At 35.6% G+C, this 16,782-nt stretch overlaps 1 protein-coding gene across 1 annotated transcript; it reads left to right on the plus strand.

Moving 5' to 3' along the window:
- The first annotated feature begins 1,926 nt into the window (after positions 1–1,926).
- LOC149833169 (large ribosomal subunit protein uL13x) lies at positions 1,927–5,034 on the plus strand. The gene is made up of 4 exons (XM_090014966.1): positions 1,927–2,278; positions 2,424–2,540; positions 2,689–2,776; positions 4,676–5,034. The coding sequence occupies exons 1-4, from the start codon at positions 2,007–2,009 to the stop codon at positions 4,817–4,819; spliced, it is 621 nt and encodes a 206-aa protein (XP_089871092.1). The 5' UTR covers positions 1,927–2,006; the 3' UTR covers positions 4,820–5,034.
- Positions 5,035–16,782: the final 11,748 nt, after the last annotated feature.

Raw genomic sequence — 16,782 nt, forward strand, 5'->3', positions numbered from 1 at the left:
AACGAGATTCACTCTACAGCTACTAGCAGAGGCATTGTCAACTGCAGGGCATGATTCCCAATGTTGAGAATCTGGCACAAAAATTGAGATCATTATTTAGGGAAATCAGCTATAAAGAAAACTCAAAAACCAAAAAAATATGATGAAGAAGAAGGAGATGAGGCAGAATACATACCTCCACACCACAATGGGGATGTGAGAGGGCTCGAATCTAATGGCATACTGTTTTCAATGCTAAAAAATGGCACGCAAAATGAGAAACCCGAATTGGGTGAAAATCGGCTAGAAGAACACACAAAATGAGGGAAATTCGATGAGGAAGGTCATAGGAAAGAAAAACTCACCTATGATTGTTGATGGTATTGTGGGTGGCACAAATCTCGAAAATCTGGAAGGCATGAATCCCAATCCAATCGACTAGTGGAAAAGAAGAAGAAAAGGGTTCTTCTTCTCAAAACCCAAAGGAGAGTAGGGAATGAATGGGGTGTGATTGATTGGGAAAGAAAGGGAGGGATAAGGGAGGTTGGGTGCCCTAGTGGGCCCCACCTAACCCAAAAAATGAGCCCCAAAGTGCGCCAATACAAATGGGTTCTATTTGGATCGGTTTTGGGTCCATAAAGCCAAAAAACATAAAAATCGATTTCTAAAATTAAGCAAAAACTAAAATAACTACTAAAAGTTATATTTATACAAATATTTTTTTAATGTTCAAATTAAAATTAAATTTTATTTTATTTTATTTAGTTATTTAAAACCCATAAAACCTATTTTGTGTTGATCCATCTGGGTCCCAACCCACTTGTAAAACAAGTTTCAATAAAAATCTTAATTTTGTTGTAAAACTTTGAAATATATTTATAACTCATAAAATCCTTCAAAGATATTTATTTTAACAATAATTTGTTAAGCATTTTAATGAAATAAAAATAGTTATTTGGTTAAAATGACCAAAATACTCCTTGGTTAAAATTTTAGATTTTAACGGGCTTGCTTCAAAATTTGATGATATCGCTCCCATACAATACAAACCTCATAAAAAATATGTTTTTTTTAAATAATAAAATTAATTGTTAAATATCAAAAATAGTTTTAAAAATATCAATTTACCTTTGTTAGCTAGAAATGAGAAATTAAATATATAAAAATACCAATAAATAAAATTTAAAAATTAGAAACACATTGGATCAAGATAATTTTTTATTTATTTATAATCCTCAAAAATTACAAGTTTTACAGTATCCACTGAAATTACTTTGACTCGGGGTAGACCGCATGGCCCTTAGGGTGGTTGCGAGGGTGCTCAGATATAAAGGCACTGGATCAAACCCTGCTGATGCACGTGTGTATCAGTATCTTTCACATGTGGGTCATGTAAGGCAAGGTGGTCGTGTGAGCCCGAGGTTTTCATCAGTGGCGTAGCTAGGATTCATGTGAGGGGGGGGGCAAACAGGGGTGTAGCAAAAAAAAAATTTTGTGTGATAGTCGGGGGTTCGGGCCGCGCCCCCGATTTTTTTTTTGAGATAAAATAAAAAATGGCTATAATTATTAATAAAAATCTATTGCATATGGACGAATCAAACTATTTGTTGTAGTCAGGGCTGGGCTAGGACTGAGCTGGGCTAAAAAATGGATAAAAATCTATTTCATATGGAATGGGCTGGGGCTGGGCTAGGACTGGGCTTTTAAATTATTATTTTTTTAACTGTTTCGGGAGGCAGGACTGCCCCAGCTACGCCTTTGGTTTTCATTGCTTCAGCGAGGGTTCTCGTTATTAAAAAAAACAAACTAAAAACTAAAAACTAAAAACTTTCACTCGGATTAGATTCAGATAAAGATCCGACCCGCTTATTTACATAGGAAGAAGAAGGGGCATTGTGGTCATCACAATAAAACCTCGTAAAAACCCTAGACCCATCCTAGAAAATTCCCCTTTTCCTTTGGTTCCTCCCTAAGATAGCGAGCGAGCGAGAACGAGAGAGCGAAGAAGAAGAAGAAGAAGAAGTAAGATGGTGTCGGGGTCGGGGGTGTGCGCGCGGGTGGTGGTGGTGGACGCCCGCCACCACATGCTGGGGCGGCTGGCGTCGATCTTAGCGAAGGAGCTGCTGAACGGGCAGAGGGTGGTGGTGGTTCGGTGCGAGGAGATCTGCCTCTCTGGTGGCCTCGTCCGCCAGAAGATGAAGTACCTCAGGTTCCTCCGCAAGCGCATGAACACCAAGCCCTCCCACGGTCCCATCCACTTCCGTGCCCCATCCAAGATCCTATGGCGCACCATTCGCGGGTACCCATTTCCCAACTTTCCCTTTTTATCTTTCTGATTTTTTCCGATTTCGATCGTCGTGTATCCGAATTGGTTTCGCCTTCGTTGTTCGGGCTTGTTTTGTTTTCTGATTCGGATTTTGGATTGTTGGTTGTTTCTGATTCAGCATGATCCCTCACAAGACCAAGCGTGGCGCCGCCGCGCTCGCGCGGTTGAAGGTGTACGAGGGGATCCCGCCGCCGTATGACAAGAAGAAGAGGATGGTCATCCCTGATGCCCTCAAGTGAGTTTCCCTTTCTTATTCCATTTGCTTTGATCTCTTTTTTTTTCGCATATTTTGATGAGGGAGGGGTTTGTTTCGAGGCTGCTTCAAGCATTATGTTGGGGTTGTGTTGACTGAGATTAGTCTTTGTGATGGGTTTGGTGTTTAGGGTTTTGAGGCTTCAGACGGGGCATAAGTACTGCTTGCTGGGCCGTCTGTCTTCGGAAGTTGGGTGGAGTCAGTATGATACCATCAAGGTACTCTCTTCTTCTCTGGTTTATATCGTGAGGATTGCTTTATTGGTTGCATTATTTTCTGATCATTTCTTCAAATTTGTTTTGTAAAGTATACATGTTTAGCACGCTCAAACGCGCATACTTTTGGATGTTTTCTTTTTGTTTATGTGGTGTCATTTTCGTACTGTTTTGTTGCCAAAGATCTTTATTTATTAACCATTTCATCCCCCCCCCCTGTATTTTTTTATATTATATAATGGTGAATTGTTGGTCTGTTTCTCTTTCATTTGAGAATGCAATTTAAGCTTTGTGATTTATGCGAGTTAGATAGATGGGAAGATGCGTGACTCTGTTAATCTCCATTTGTCATTTGATTGTTAGTTGCATGAAGGGTATCGGACGGTAGTGTCATTTGATTGTTAGTTCAGGTAGATGCTATGATGTGTACATAGTGTGAGGAACATTCCATGAAGGGTATCGGACAGTAGTGTCATTTGATTGTTAGTTCAGGTAGATGCTATGATGATGCCACATGGAAATGCAAAGGAAAAGTAGGGGAGCATGCTTACAGGCACGATAGATCTTGGGTAACACTATGACAGATTTTCATCCCTATTGATGACTGTCAGAATTACGAATTCAAGATAAAATGCCTTTTGTAGTTATCCTTCCCACCTTGGAAAGTCATGGAGAGTACCAACAAGAAAACAAGTTGAATAAATAAAGAAGCATCTATATGTTTCCCGATGTTCTCTTTAAAAGGGAGGTCACTTGTCCTGTGGAAGATCTACAATAGTGTTAAAGAGGTCATGTAATATGGAAACATTGATAGCAATATGGGGGGACTTCACCATCAATCACCAATAACTTTGCCTAACATAAACTAGCTCCTCTTGGAAGTGGAGTAGGCCATCATCTTTGTTGACTACATCAATTGTGATTCAAGAAAATCAGTGTTAGATGCAGCCACCTTCTTACCCTTCCTTATGGTGATCAAGGCAAATTTAAAAGATAAAAAAAACACAAATAAATACAAAACAGATAATCAAGATGACAAAAGGAAATAGGACATGGTGTGATGGTGTTGATTGTGTCCAACACAAGAAGTGTTGTGGTGTGTCCACTGTCATGTTTAGTGTCATGTTGGGTCAACACGAGATATGTCTGCTAAGTGAATTGCCTGTGAGAGGTTTGTAGTTTTGGCTGTTATTTTAAATTTTTAAAAATTAAATGAAACTCATTATATAGTTGCACATTTGTATCATTCTTTAATGCTTTTATCCACATACTTTGTTGTATGCCCACTGATAAATGCCCCTCTCTCATGTGTGTGTGATAGATGCATGGCTGTTTGTGCATGTGCATGAATATGCACCACTTGGTTCTCAATTTATCATATGTTGCTGGCTATATGTATCTAGCAATAACAGGCTGAAATATAGTATATAGATGGTCAGATATGGTTTTTGATAATGTAGTATTTCTGTTTGTCAATTCTGTCTGTGTGTTTGATGTCGCACATGCATTTCTGGTCATATTAAGTTATGTGCGGTACTTGAATTGTATATGTTATGACTTTTGCTTGATCCAATCACCTTTAATTTTTTATTATGATGCCTGTGTTCTTGGTCATATGCTTCATATTGTATGATAGTGTACATGGTTATTGCTTATTTATACGATATTTATGTGCTTTATCAGTTGCAATTTTGCTTTGTTTTTCTTGTTTGCCATTGATCTGTTGTTTTGTAACTGCTGATTCATAATGCAATCATGCCTTCCAATTGGAACAATCTATTGTCTATTGATCTGTCTCTCTGTTGGTGCTATTTTATTTTTGTTCCCATCTTTGAGTATTTCGGTTTCCTCTTGTTTGAGTTACTTAATGCAATTTGGCATTGTTTTCTTACACTCCATTAGGAACTGGAGGCGAAGAGAAAGGCCAGATCCCAGGTGATGTACGAGAGGAGGAAGCAGTTGACAAAACTGAGGGTGAAGGCAGAGAAAGCAGCAGACCAGCAGCTTGGTTCCCAACTCAATGTGCTTGCGCCCATAAAGTATTGATTTACTTGAGTAAACAGTTTTGCTTAGAGTATCAAGAAAGTGAAACATTGTTCTTGGGTTCGTGTCTTCTTGTTGCTGTAGGTTTTGACGGTGGAGTTTACAATTATTATCATGTTTTTAGAATTTGTGCCTTTGAATTGAGCCATAGAACTTTGAAGGCTTACTATTTAGAACATCTTGAGGAGAATTTTTATGGAGATGGTTGCTTTTCTTTTGATTGGTATCTTAAGCCGTAGGCCCTGAAAAATTGTGTCGTGTTTTTTGTAGGTTAAAGTTGTGTTTAATTCAGATATGTGCCTGAAACGTTTTGATTTTGTCCTTTTGAATATTGTACTGCCAGTGTAGTGATTGTGCCAACGGTAATGCAGCCGACCGAGTCTGATAACTTATAAATATGTCAATTTCATACGCCCTGGGGTTAAAACTTAGCCAAGGAGTAATTTACTAAAATCTCCACTACATTGGCGTGTTGCATTCAAACACATCCTTTTATGCATTTCAATACTGCCTCAGGGAATCACTAGAATATAAGAACTGGAAATATAAGAACTAATGTGTAAACCATGATTTTCATGGATTTTGTCTTTTTCCCTTGAATTCTAACTTTTCAGATGTGATCTGCATGCTTGGTTTTATAAGAACCCACTCTTGAATCGTCCAATTTTGATGCATAAAGGAGATATTTTTAAGGCTTTAAAATCAATTGCTCATAATCTTCATAAATATTCAAGCATTCAAAAATCACATTTTTTCGTCGAAAATACACGATCCAATGGTTGATTCATAGCAAATTTATCATGCAAGTACATCCAGGCCGTTGGATTTGCAAAAAAAGTGTTGGAAATGCCCATTTTCTAGTTCTCATATTTCAGTTCTCATGTTCTAGTGACTCCCTCCTGCATATAAAGTGACTATTTTTTTGAACAATTCATTTTATGAGAGAGAGAGAGTTGTTTAAAACGGTTAGAACATTTAGTGCTGAGTCTATTATGTTTCTAATAATTAAAGATTGAAATAAAGGAAGTGGAAGGAATGAGGGAGAAAAGGGAAAACTGTTAGAAGACTAGTCCATGTTTGAAAGTGGGAAAATAATAGGAAAAGCAGTGTTGTGAGAGGCGTACGCCTCAGTACCTGAAGCGTACGCCTCAGAGGCGAGGCGCACGCTCAAGGTACTGAGGCGTGCTGTGATGCGCAAATTGCCGGTGGATCCACCTACTGAAGCCTTCCTTCATCCCCAAGTCTTCCTCCTCCGCCCGATTTGTCGGCTGTGCTAACCCCAAGTGCCGGTGGATCCACCGCCAAGTGCCGGCCAGCTGCTCCACCACCGCTCCCTGCCTCCCCTCCCACCGCTTCACTTTCATACCAGTTGTGAGAGGCGTACGCCTCAGTACCTGAGGCGTACGCCTCAGAGGCGAGGCGCAGGCTCAACGCCTCGCTTCGCCTCATCGCATTTAACAACCTTGAGGAAAAGTGAAGGTTGGAAAGAAAAAATTGGAACTTTTTCATCCATTTCAAACAAGAGAATTTCAAAATGGAAGTTTTTTAATAAGTTTGATTTTTGACTTGAAAAATTCCTTCAAGGGTGGAGGAATCTTTCTATAAATGTTTTTTTTGCATTAGGTCAATCATTCTTCTTCCATAATACATCTCATTCCATGGGCTGTCATAGGAAGAGCTTTCTCCATCTTTTCAAACCTCTTTCTCTCTGCTCTTGCATTTTTTCACTCTGTTTTTTTCATACTACACAGACAATAAAAAATAATAATTTAGAAATGTTATTATACCAAAACTTTTCCTAAGCATTTTTTTCTTATGACACTTTCTTGCTATTGGACCAGAAGGGAGGAAAAAAAAGAGCTTAGCAAATTCCCATAAAAAAAGAAAAATATCTGATTTCACGCTTTTTGAAGTGAGCTTTCAAAGATTTTAGAGATACTGGGTAACTGTGCCTGACCGGTGAATGCCATCTTTTTTTTCTACGGATAAAGCCCGGGTTAGGCAGACTCGTAGCAGTTATACTACTATACCATAGGAATTCGAACTTGCTACGTCCCAACACAAGGTGACGTGCACTTGTTGCTCCTACCAGACAAGTGGAGGCCCCCGTGTCAAACTTGTCTCTCGGCTTTACGAGATGCATATGTTGCACTTAAAAAATGTTGATGGTCTGCAATCTTCGCTACCAAACTGCAAGGTCTGGTCCTGATGGCAGCTCAAGGTTGGCACCTAAGTAGAAACCCTAACTGTGTCTTATGTCAAACCCTGATGTGAGTCAAGTCCGCCCATGGCTCATGAGAGAGTGGTTATGTGAAATTTTGGAATGGCCGCAAATGTCATTGCTGGGAGGGCCTAGTGGAACATTTGGGATGGGCCAAGTGTTGCTGGAAAGTGGATCGAGTTCGGGGTAGGGGTGTAACTGGATCAGTTTAACTGAATGGACCGATGTTATAAACCGACCTGATTTTAATAGATCCATGGGTTTGGGTTGGGTAAAATATCTAGAACAGTTTAACAAATGAGTCATTTCTGGCTATGAAAAATATAGACCCAAATACGATTAGATCTGACCCTGTTATACCTGAGCCTAACAGTTTTATGTAATTTATACCCCATCTGACCTTATCATGAACCCAGCATTTACCAAAATAGTTTCATACCCAACTTGTTTTCACACCCTACTGAAACGGTTGTATACAATATGATCCCGAACCTGTCTTAGACCGGACATCAAACCGACTCTAACCCAAACTAATGTATATTAATTATGAGAAATTGAAAAATATAATTATCATTAATAGAAATATAATTATTATTAATCTAATAGTTTTCCTTTACGTAATAATTTTTCTAATACTAAAAAGTTAAAAATACTAACAGAACTTACTTGCATTAAAACATGCTTACCCATTCATACTCTACTTAATTTATATTTGAACCGATTAATCCATACAAGTCTACAATCTTAGCAATATCTAGACCCAACCTGAGCATTTTTAAATTATGACCTGACCCATTTAGAACTGACCCATTTATTGTTTAAACCTGTTAACCCATATGAGTGGGTCTACTTAAGATCTGAACTGTTTGGACCTGATCTGATTTACATACAGCACATTAGCCTATATGGATCTTCAATTTTAGTCATACCCAAATCCGAGCTTAGACCCTAACCAAATTAGTTTGGGTTTAATTTTAGAATCAATCCAAAAACAGGTCTGTCATGATCCAACTCAAACCCAAACCAAACCTGACCCTGTTGCATCCCTAGTTTGGGAGCTGCAAAATTTAGATATGTTTTGTTGCCTTATTCCAATATATATTTTTTCACAAAATGACTGTATTATATGACAAAAAGGATGCATTTTTTAAAATGCCCTATAATTTTTAAAATTAGCTTCATGTTCAAATTCACAAATGTCTGCCTTTTTTAGAATCATTTTACCCTTTGCATGAGTGAACCACCTGAAGTTGGTGGAATATATTGGGTATGCTTTTCGGGTATTGCAAACTCTCACTAAAAGGTGATTCACACATTTTTTTGTGCATACTTTACGAAATTTGTATAATCAAATCTACGAACTTTCTGTAACTGAAACTTATCGAAACTTCACATATATTATGAAGTTTGCAAAACCAAATTTGTATATCTTCTGTAAATGAAATTTGTCATAACTTTGCAAATATTTTACTAAATTTGCATATATAGTACGAAGTTCACATAACCAAATATACGAACTCCTTGTAACTAAAATCTATTGTAACCACATATATAATATGAAATCCGCATAATCAAAATTGTAAACTTCCTTTAATTGAAACGTGCCAAAAATTCGTAAACTAACTTCACATATATAGTACAAAGTTTGCATAACCAAAACTGTGAACTTCTTGTAACTGAAACTTAGAAATGTCGCAAATATTTTACTAAATTTGCATATATAGTAAGAAGTTCGCATAACTAAATCTGTAAACTTTTTATAATTGAAATTTATAGTAACTTTACAAATATTTCATTAAATTTGTATATATAGTACAAATTTCACATAACCATATATGCAAACCTTTTATAACCGAAACTTATCAAAACTTCATAAATACTCTACTAAATTTGCATATATAGAATAAAGTTCTCATAGCTGAATATGTAAACTTCATGTAGCTGAAACATGTCAAATATTCACTAAATTCGCATATATAGAACAAAGTTCACATAACTAAATTTGCGAACTTTATGTAACTGAAACCTGTTGAAATTTCATAAATATTCTACTAAATTCGCATATATAGTGTAGAGTTTGTATATAATCGTGCATATATCCTTTGTAATTGATCTTCAAAAAGATTTGTAAATATGAGGCAATCTACACGATTTTTTTGCGTGCGTATTTTCTTACATTCATGTGCTTGTTGAATCATAGTCATTTTTTGTTTATTTTTTATTATTATTTCTGAAAAAAAAACTAACCCTTTTTCCTTTAGAACCCTCAACATTTTCTTTCTCTCCTTACGATGATTCCTTTGATTCTTTTTACTGTATTTCAATGAGGTTGCGGTATTCTTCGCATCGACTTTTCAGGTTAGGTCAAAAGGTGAGTCTAATACAAACAATATATATGCATATAATTTTATTTTATTTTGAATTATATATATATATATATATATTGTAGATGATTTATGTTCGTTTGTTTGTCTAATATCTTATGTCTTTGTGTATCTTATGCTTTTCACGATATAAAAAATATAAGAAAATATGACAGTAGAAGGGAAAAAAGGTTGATAATAACTAGCCACGTGGAAAGAGTATGACTGTAGAGCTGCCTAAGCATGATTTTTACAATGATACTTTATTGACTAGTAATGTAAGTATGATGTTTGCATGCTTATTTGTTTGTTTGTTATGCTTGTATGCAGATTCATTTGAACAATTGTGTAACATATGTATAGATTCATAGAAAACTTATTTAGAATCACAATCAGGACATGACACTAGGAAATGAACAAATAAAGATTATTTACCTTCTTATTTCTCGGTGAGTGTCCAAAGTGATAGTCCTGTTTTTTTACTGACTTAGAGAAACTAACTGCTTAACAATGTTCACAACAAATAGGTGAATGTCTTAATACAAAAGAAGAAGCTAGTACTTTCTTGGATAACCAAAGTGCATCGTATCTTTTTTAGGATTGTGATAAGGTATTCATTGAACAACATTGCATACTTACATTTATGTTTATATATAGATAAATTACTTATGTCTTGAACTTGATATATGTTGCAGATCTTAATTCTTTTCAATTGAAGTAATGAACACTAGGTCATGTGGGAGATGACTGTGAAAGAAAAAGAGTTCATACTTTATAATTCTATGGGGTCTATATATAATGCAGATACATACATAAGAAAAACTATTACAAACTCATTAGTTATTCAATAATACTTTTATTTTTCTCTCATATATGGTAAGATTAATGTTGGGTTGTAGGTTGCATTTCTTGCAGAGTGCTTTGGATATGACATTTACTCATATTGGATGACATGTCTCATGGATGGTATACCGCAACAATAGAATGAGTAATTACTTTGTACATTGTCTAAACTCAATGCGTATTTTTACATATTGTTGACTTTTTATATGATTGTTATGACAAAGATTACGGTATATTTGTCCTAATGTATACGTTGTACTTGAGCAAAAATATGAGCCTTCATTTTACGTAGGTACAAATTTATATTTCTTGTTTTAAATTATTCTAGCGATGAAAGCTAATTAGTTTTTTGTTGAAAACTATTTTTTCAAAATATAAAAAATTAAGAAAAAAGAAAAAAAAATTAGTCAACCCAAAAGAAGGTAATGAAGGAGATAATAAAGCAAAATAGACAACAACAAAAAACATCATCTGCACAAGAAGCAAAGCCTATTACCTCAAAAGGTCCAGAAGCCAAACAAAGGAATCTAGAGAAAGAGGCACCGAATGACCTTGATGAGGAAGTTAACATAAAGCAAATGTAGGATTTTCTGAGTTGTTGTTAACAACATTATAATAAGATGTTTTCAATATGTACTTTATAAATTATTTTGATTACAAAGTTGTGCACTTGTATTATCAATTTTACTTTAATTAAAAAGTTATGTAGATTCATTTTTCATGAATAGAATGAATATATATAGGAGCAAGTTTATTTTAAATCAATGAAATGAATATACGTAGGAGAAAATTTATTTTTTAATGAATGAATGATTGTATGAGCAAGTTTATTTTTGAATGAATGAAATAAATATATGTATGAGCAAATTCATATTTTAATGAATGAAATTAATATATGTTCATTACAAAGTTTATTTTTTAATGATTGAATGAATGAATATATGTATGAGCATGTTCATTTTGAAATAATGAAATAAATGTATGTATGCACAAGTTTATTTTTTAATGAATGAATGAATCAATATATGTGGGTGCTGGAGGATCTGAGCCCTAGTAGAAGCAGCTTGACAATAGGGAACATATAGTCAAAAAGGTTCATTTTCAGTCGAAGTATGATCTACGGTGCTCAAAATGTCATAATCACCACTTCAGACAGTCGTGTCACAGGGCACCTATTTCTACTGCAAGAAAATGGGCCATCACATCGAGCAATGCCTCCAAAAGGTAGCCAATTACAAGGAGAAGACCACGAGAGGAGTTTGGCCCTAGTAACAACCACAACAACCGCGTCAGTGGTAGACGGTATGAAGAAGGGCATTTTGATAATTGATACTGCATTAATTGATAGTCACATTATTTTGTGTTTTTTGTACGATCATGGTTTATACTATTATGTACTTCAGTGTGCTAAGGGACAATGTATCAGAAACTGCATGTTCATTTTGAATTAATGAATGTAAATGCACATTAGAGTTACAAACCTCACCATAATTGAACAAACACATCATAATGTGCGAACCTGAAACCCTATTTATGAATGTGGTCAAATATTTGTGAATAATTATCTTTGAGATTTGCGAGAGCTGTATAAAAATAACATGTGAATGCCCCCACATCTGCAAATATGTAACCACATTTACATCTAAGGAGTTTTTGTGAAATTCATGATTTTTGCATAAACATCATGCAAATACAGTTTTTAGGGAGAGGTTGCAAGATTTGGAAAGCATAGCAACGTATCGCCCAAAACTCAAGAAAAAAAATTACATATTTAAGAGAAAAATTGCATATTTGTGAGAAAATTTACATATTCACATATTTGAAACAAAAGTCATATATTTAAAAAGAAATTCACATATTTGAGAAAAATTTTACATATTTGCATATTTGAAAGAAAAATCACATATCTCAAAAAAATTCACTTGTGCAAAGGATAAAAAAGTCCTTTTAAAGCCAAAACTTTACGAATTTGGATATGGGGGATTTCAAAAATTGTGAGATATTTTGGAAAACTCATCATTTTTGGCGTACAATATGATTATTTTCCATAATTTTTTGGTATATAAAGCATAAGACGTTAATGAATGTCTTTCATTATTCATGTTACCCTAAAAAATGAATACAAATAGTTGATTTAATATCCAACTCAAATATGAACTTTGATACTCAAACAGGCACCCTTGGATTTTTGCCCGAAATAAAGATTTTTGCCACAAATATGAATCTCAAATGGGATTTTGCCCCGAATATGGATTTTTGCTACAAATAAGGATCCCAAATTGGATTTTTGTCCTGAATATAGATCTTGAATTGGATTTTTGGCCCAAATATGAATTTTTGCCTTGAATTGGATATTTGCCCTGAATATGTATTTTTGCCTCGAATATGGATCTCAAATTGAATTTTTTCCCCGAATATGAATCTCAAATTGGATTTTTGCTCTGAATATGGATCTCTAATTGGATTTTGCCCTGAATATGGATTTTTGACCTGAATATGGATATGATTTTTTACCTGAATTTGGCAAAAAAAAAAGATGTTTATCATATGATTGTAATGTGCGATTAAGAAAGATTTTAAGGTCTCAAAAAATTAATTTCCACAATGTGGTAAAATTTTGGGACAATAAAAAAATATCAATTTTACATAAAAAAATGATAGAAATTGTCATTACAAAGCAGTGGATGTAGCAATATTTAGCTATGGCAAGAACAGGATTTTTCATGACATAGCAGCGGATGATGTAGTATTTACCTTTCAAAAATATTATTAAGAACCCACAGAAAGGCAAACATGTAAGAAAGAAAGACATATCAAACATGACCAACCTAGCGAAGAACATTTAAGATAAACAATACACAATAAAACAAGAAAAAATATATGAAACTAGATGCATCAGAGGGTCACATGGCTTCATACACAGACTGTCAATGTGCATAGAGAATGACCTTCAAACTTCATTCTTACATTTGCTAGAAGTCCTATCAGCATGGAAAATTAGTGCATTTTCGTGAACAATTTAAAATAATGAATAACATTGCCATGTACCAACTGGCATTGCAACATGAACTCCAATAGTCTTTTTATCCTAGCTGTTTTTTAGGGGCAAGCACAGAATGTCGAATGTTAATTATGTGGATACACAGTACTTTCATCATCGGATTTGCAGAACCACAGTGCAAGGCCAAACAGACATGGGATTTGCAGAACCACAATGCAAAAAATGTCACAAAATCTGTGAGGTACAGAAAAATATATTTGGAGAACCACAAAATCTGTGAGGCCAAACAGACATGGTACAAAAAATTGTAATAAAGTAAAAACATATGGTTTTTTAATGTCACTTCTTATTCTTTACTGTAGCGACAGGACGAAGGAACATGAGAACCAAGGCAGGAGAGAGAGAGAGAGAGAGAGAGAGAGAGAGAGAGAGAGAGAGAGAGAGAAGATGTCGGCTGAGAGACTCGTTCTCTTTCATTAGGGCTAATCTCTATGTTAAATAGAGAGAGGCCAAACTAACAAATTACATACAAGTCCCTTATTAAACAAAAAATATCAAAATAACCTATGTTTAAGAAAACTTAAAAACCTCTTAATCTCAACACTCTCCCTCAAGCTGGAGCATAGATATCAATCATGCTCAGCTTGTCACAACATTTTGAGAAATTTGGTCTAGCAAAAGGCTTAGTAAACATATCTGCAACTTGGTCCTCCGACTTTAGATATTTGGTAGTGATATAACCAGCTTGAATCATATCTCTTGCATAGTGGAAATCAACCTCAATATGCTTTGTCCTCTCATGAAAGACCGGATTGTTCGCTATATATGTGACAGCCTTGTTATCACACATCATGGTCATATGAGAGAAAACCTTCACCTGAAGATCATTTAGAGCAGTATGAACCCACATTAATTCAACAGTTGTTTGGGCCATAGTCCTATTCTGATTATGCACTCGACCTAGCAACCACATTTTGCTTCTTACTTTTCCACGAAATTAGGTTATCTCCCAAGAACACACAGAATCATGTGATAGATTTTCTATCCACTACAGATCCTGCATAATCAGCATCAGAGTAAGCCACTATCTTCAGAGTTCCACCTTTCTTGAATAATAACCCTTTTCCAGGAGAGAATTTTAAATACCTAAGAATCATTATAGCTGCATTCCAGTGTACCTCAGTTGGTTTGTCCATAAATTGGCTAACTTTGCTTATTGCTAAAGCAATGTCAGGCCTGGTCACAATTACATATAATAACTTCCCTACTAGAGAGTGATAGCTTTTGCTATCAACCGGTTTCGACCCTTCTTCAAACAGCTGAACTTTATGGTCCATGGGAATATTTGCTGGTTTATCTCCCAACATTCCAATTTCCTTTAATAAGTCAAGAACATACTTCCGTTGAGACAAAACCATCCATTCACGTCTCCTGACAACTTCTATACCCAGAAAATATCTAAGTGAACCAAGGCCTTTTGTAACAAAGTGTTTTTGAAGATGAGCCTTTGTAGCTTCAATATCTTTCACATCATCTCTTGTAAGAATGATGTCATCCACGTATACCACCATCACAAATATGCCTGAGTTAGTTTTCTTGATAAATAATGTATGATCTGCCGCCGACCTATTAAAGCCAAAATTTGACATTACTTCAAACAACTTTTGAAACCATGCACGCGGACTTTGTTTCAAGCCATATATCGCCTTTCTCAATCTACACACCTTCTGACACTCCCCCTCAACCTCGAATCCAGGAGGTTGTTGCATGTAAACTGTCTCAGAGAGATCCCCATATAGAAATGCATTTTTCACATCTAATTGACACAATCTCCAACCATGATGAACAACTACTGAGAGAACAAGACGAATGTTGCCCATCTGTGCAACATGAGAAAAAGTTTCAAAGAAATCAATACCATAAGTCTGAGTATACCCTTTTGCTACTAATCTGGCCTTGTACCTTTCAATAAAACCATCTGATTTGCACTTTATTGTATATACCCATTTGCATCCAACAATGTCAGCATCCACTGAGGAATCAACTAGATCCCATGTATGCTGAGACAATAAAGCATCCATTTCTTTTTGCATAGCCAGCTTCCACCTGTTATCTAGCTCTGCCTGTTGATAGTTCAGAGGAATAGTTTCAGCAGATAAGGCTGACATAAAAGTTTTCATCTGATTTCCAATTCTGAAATCAGACACAAAGTTAGATATGGGATATAAGGTATATTGTCGTTTTCCCTTCTGTAGAGTGATTGACCTATTATCATCATCATGAAGATCACTGTTGTCAGTAGTACTTACCTCAGGAGAAGAAGAAGATGAAGGCACTAGAGGTGGTGGAGCTCTACACACATATGCCAATGGAGGATTATAAAATCGTAAAGAAGATGAAGTTTGGTTCGGTAAAGAGGGCATAGATTCCAATGGAAAAGGAGGTATAGGTAATGGAAAAGACTCAACTGGATCAACTTGCATCTGGAAACCGATACTAGAGTAATATGGAATGAATTCCAAGAAAGATACATCCGCACTGACATACTCTTGGCGAGAAATTGGATCATAACATCGATATCTCTTTTGAGTTTTTGGATAACCTTTAAATATGCATTTTGTAGCTTGAGCAGCTAATTTATCACGATCAGGGCCAAGTTTATGTACAAAACAAACACATCCAAATATTTTAGGTGAGAAAGAGAAGAGTGGGGCATTAGGTTTTAGGATATGTAATGGAATTTGATCTCCCACAGAGGATGAAGGCATGCGGTTGATCAGATAACAAGTAGTGATAACCGCATCACCCCAATATACCACAGGAACATTGGATTGTATCATAAGGGTCCATGCGACATCAAGCAGGTGCATGTGTTTCTGCTCAGCCACACCATTTTGTTGAGATGAATAGGCACATGTAGTTTGGGGTTGAATGCCATGATCTTGGTAGAATTATAACAAGGCTTTTGATTTAAACTCAAGAGCATTATCAGTGCGAACAATCTTGACAACAAATTCAAACTGAGTTTTTATTTCAAGAATTAAGAATTTGATAATACTTGGAACTTCAAATCTTTCTTTTATTAAAAACACCCACGACAACTTAGAAAAATCATCAACAATAACAAGATAATATCGACATTGAGTCCTAGTAGGAATCTTACTAGGATCCCATACATCTGTATGAAGAAGTTCAAAAACTTTATGACTGGACTGACTCTAACGCGAAGGAAATGAACTTCGATGATGCTTGCCCAACTGACATGCTTCACACTGAAACAATGTAGTAGAAGGAATTTGAGGAAAGGCATAACGAAGCTTTGACAATGAAGGATGACCAAGACGACGATGCCATTGAACAAGACTGGATGAGTGTTCCACTGCAGCATAAACATTACCCACTGGATGATGTAGGTAGTAGACTCCATTTTCTTCATAGCCTCTACCAATCTTCTTCCCCATCAGCAAATCCTGAAAATGACAACTCATCAAATCAAATATCACTCTTCAGTTTAGTTCTTTGGTAAGACGACTAACAG

This window comes from Nuphar pumila, chromosome 7 (assembly GCF_984573655.1).
Source record: "Nuphar pumila chromosome 7, dmNupPumi1.hap1.1, whole genome shotgun sequence".
NCBI lineage: Eukaryota > Viridiplantae > Streptophyta > Magnoliopsida > Nymphaeales > Nymphaeaceae > Nuphar > Nuphar pumila.

Coding starts and splice junctions, on each gene's coding strand:
- LOC149833169 (XM_090014966.1), top strand. CDS start 2,007: ATGGTGTCGGGGTCGGGGGTGTGCGCGCGGGTGGTGGTGGTGGACGCC. Junction 2,541..2,688: donor GTCATCCCTGATGCCCTCAA/GTGAGTTTCCCT, acceptor TTTGGTGTTTAG/GGTTTTGAGGCTTCAGACGG. Junction 2,777..4,675: donor GTCAGTATGATACCATCAAG/GTACTCTCTTCT, acceptor ACACTCCATTAG/GAACTGGAGGCGAAGAGAAA.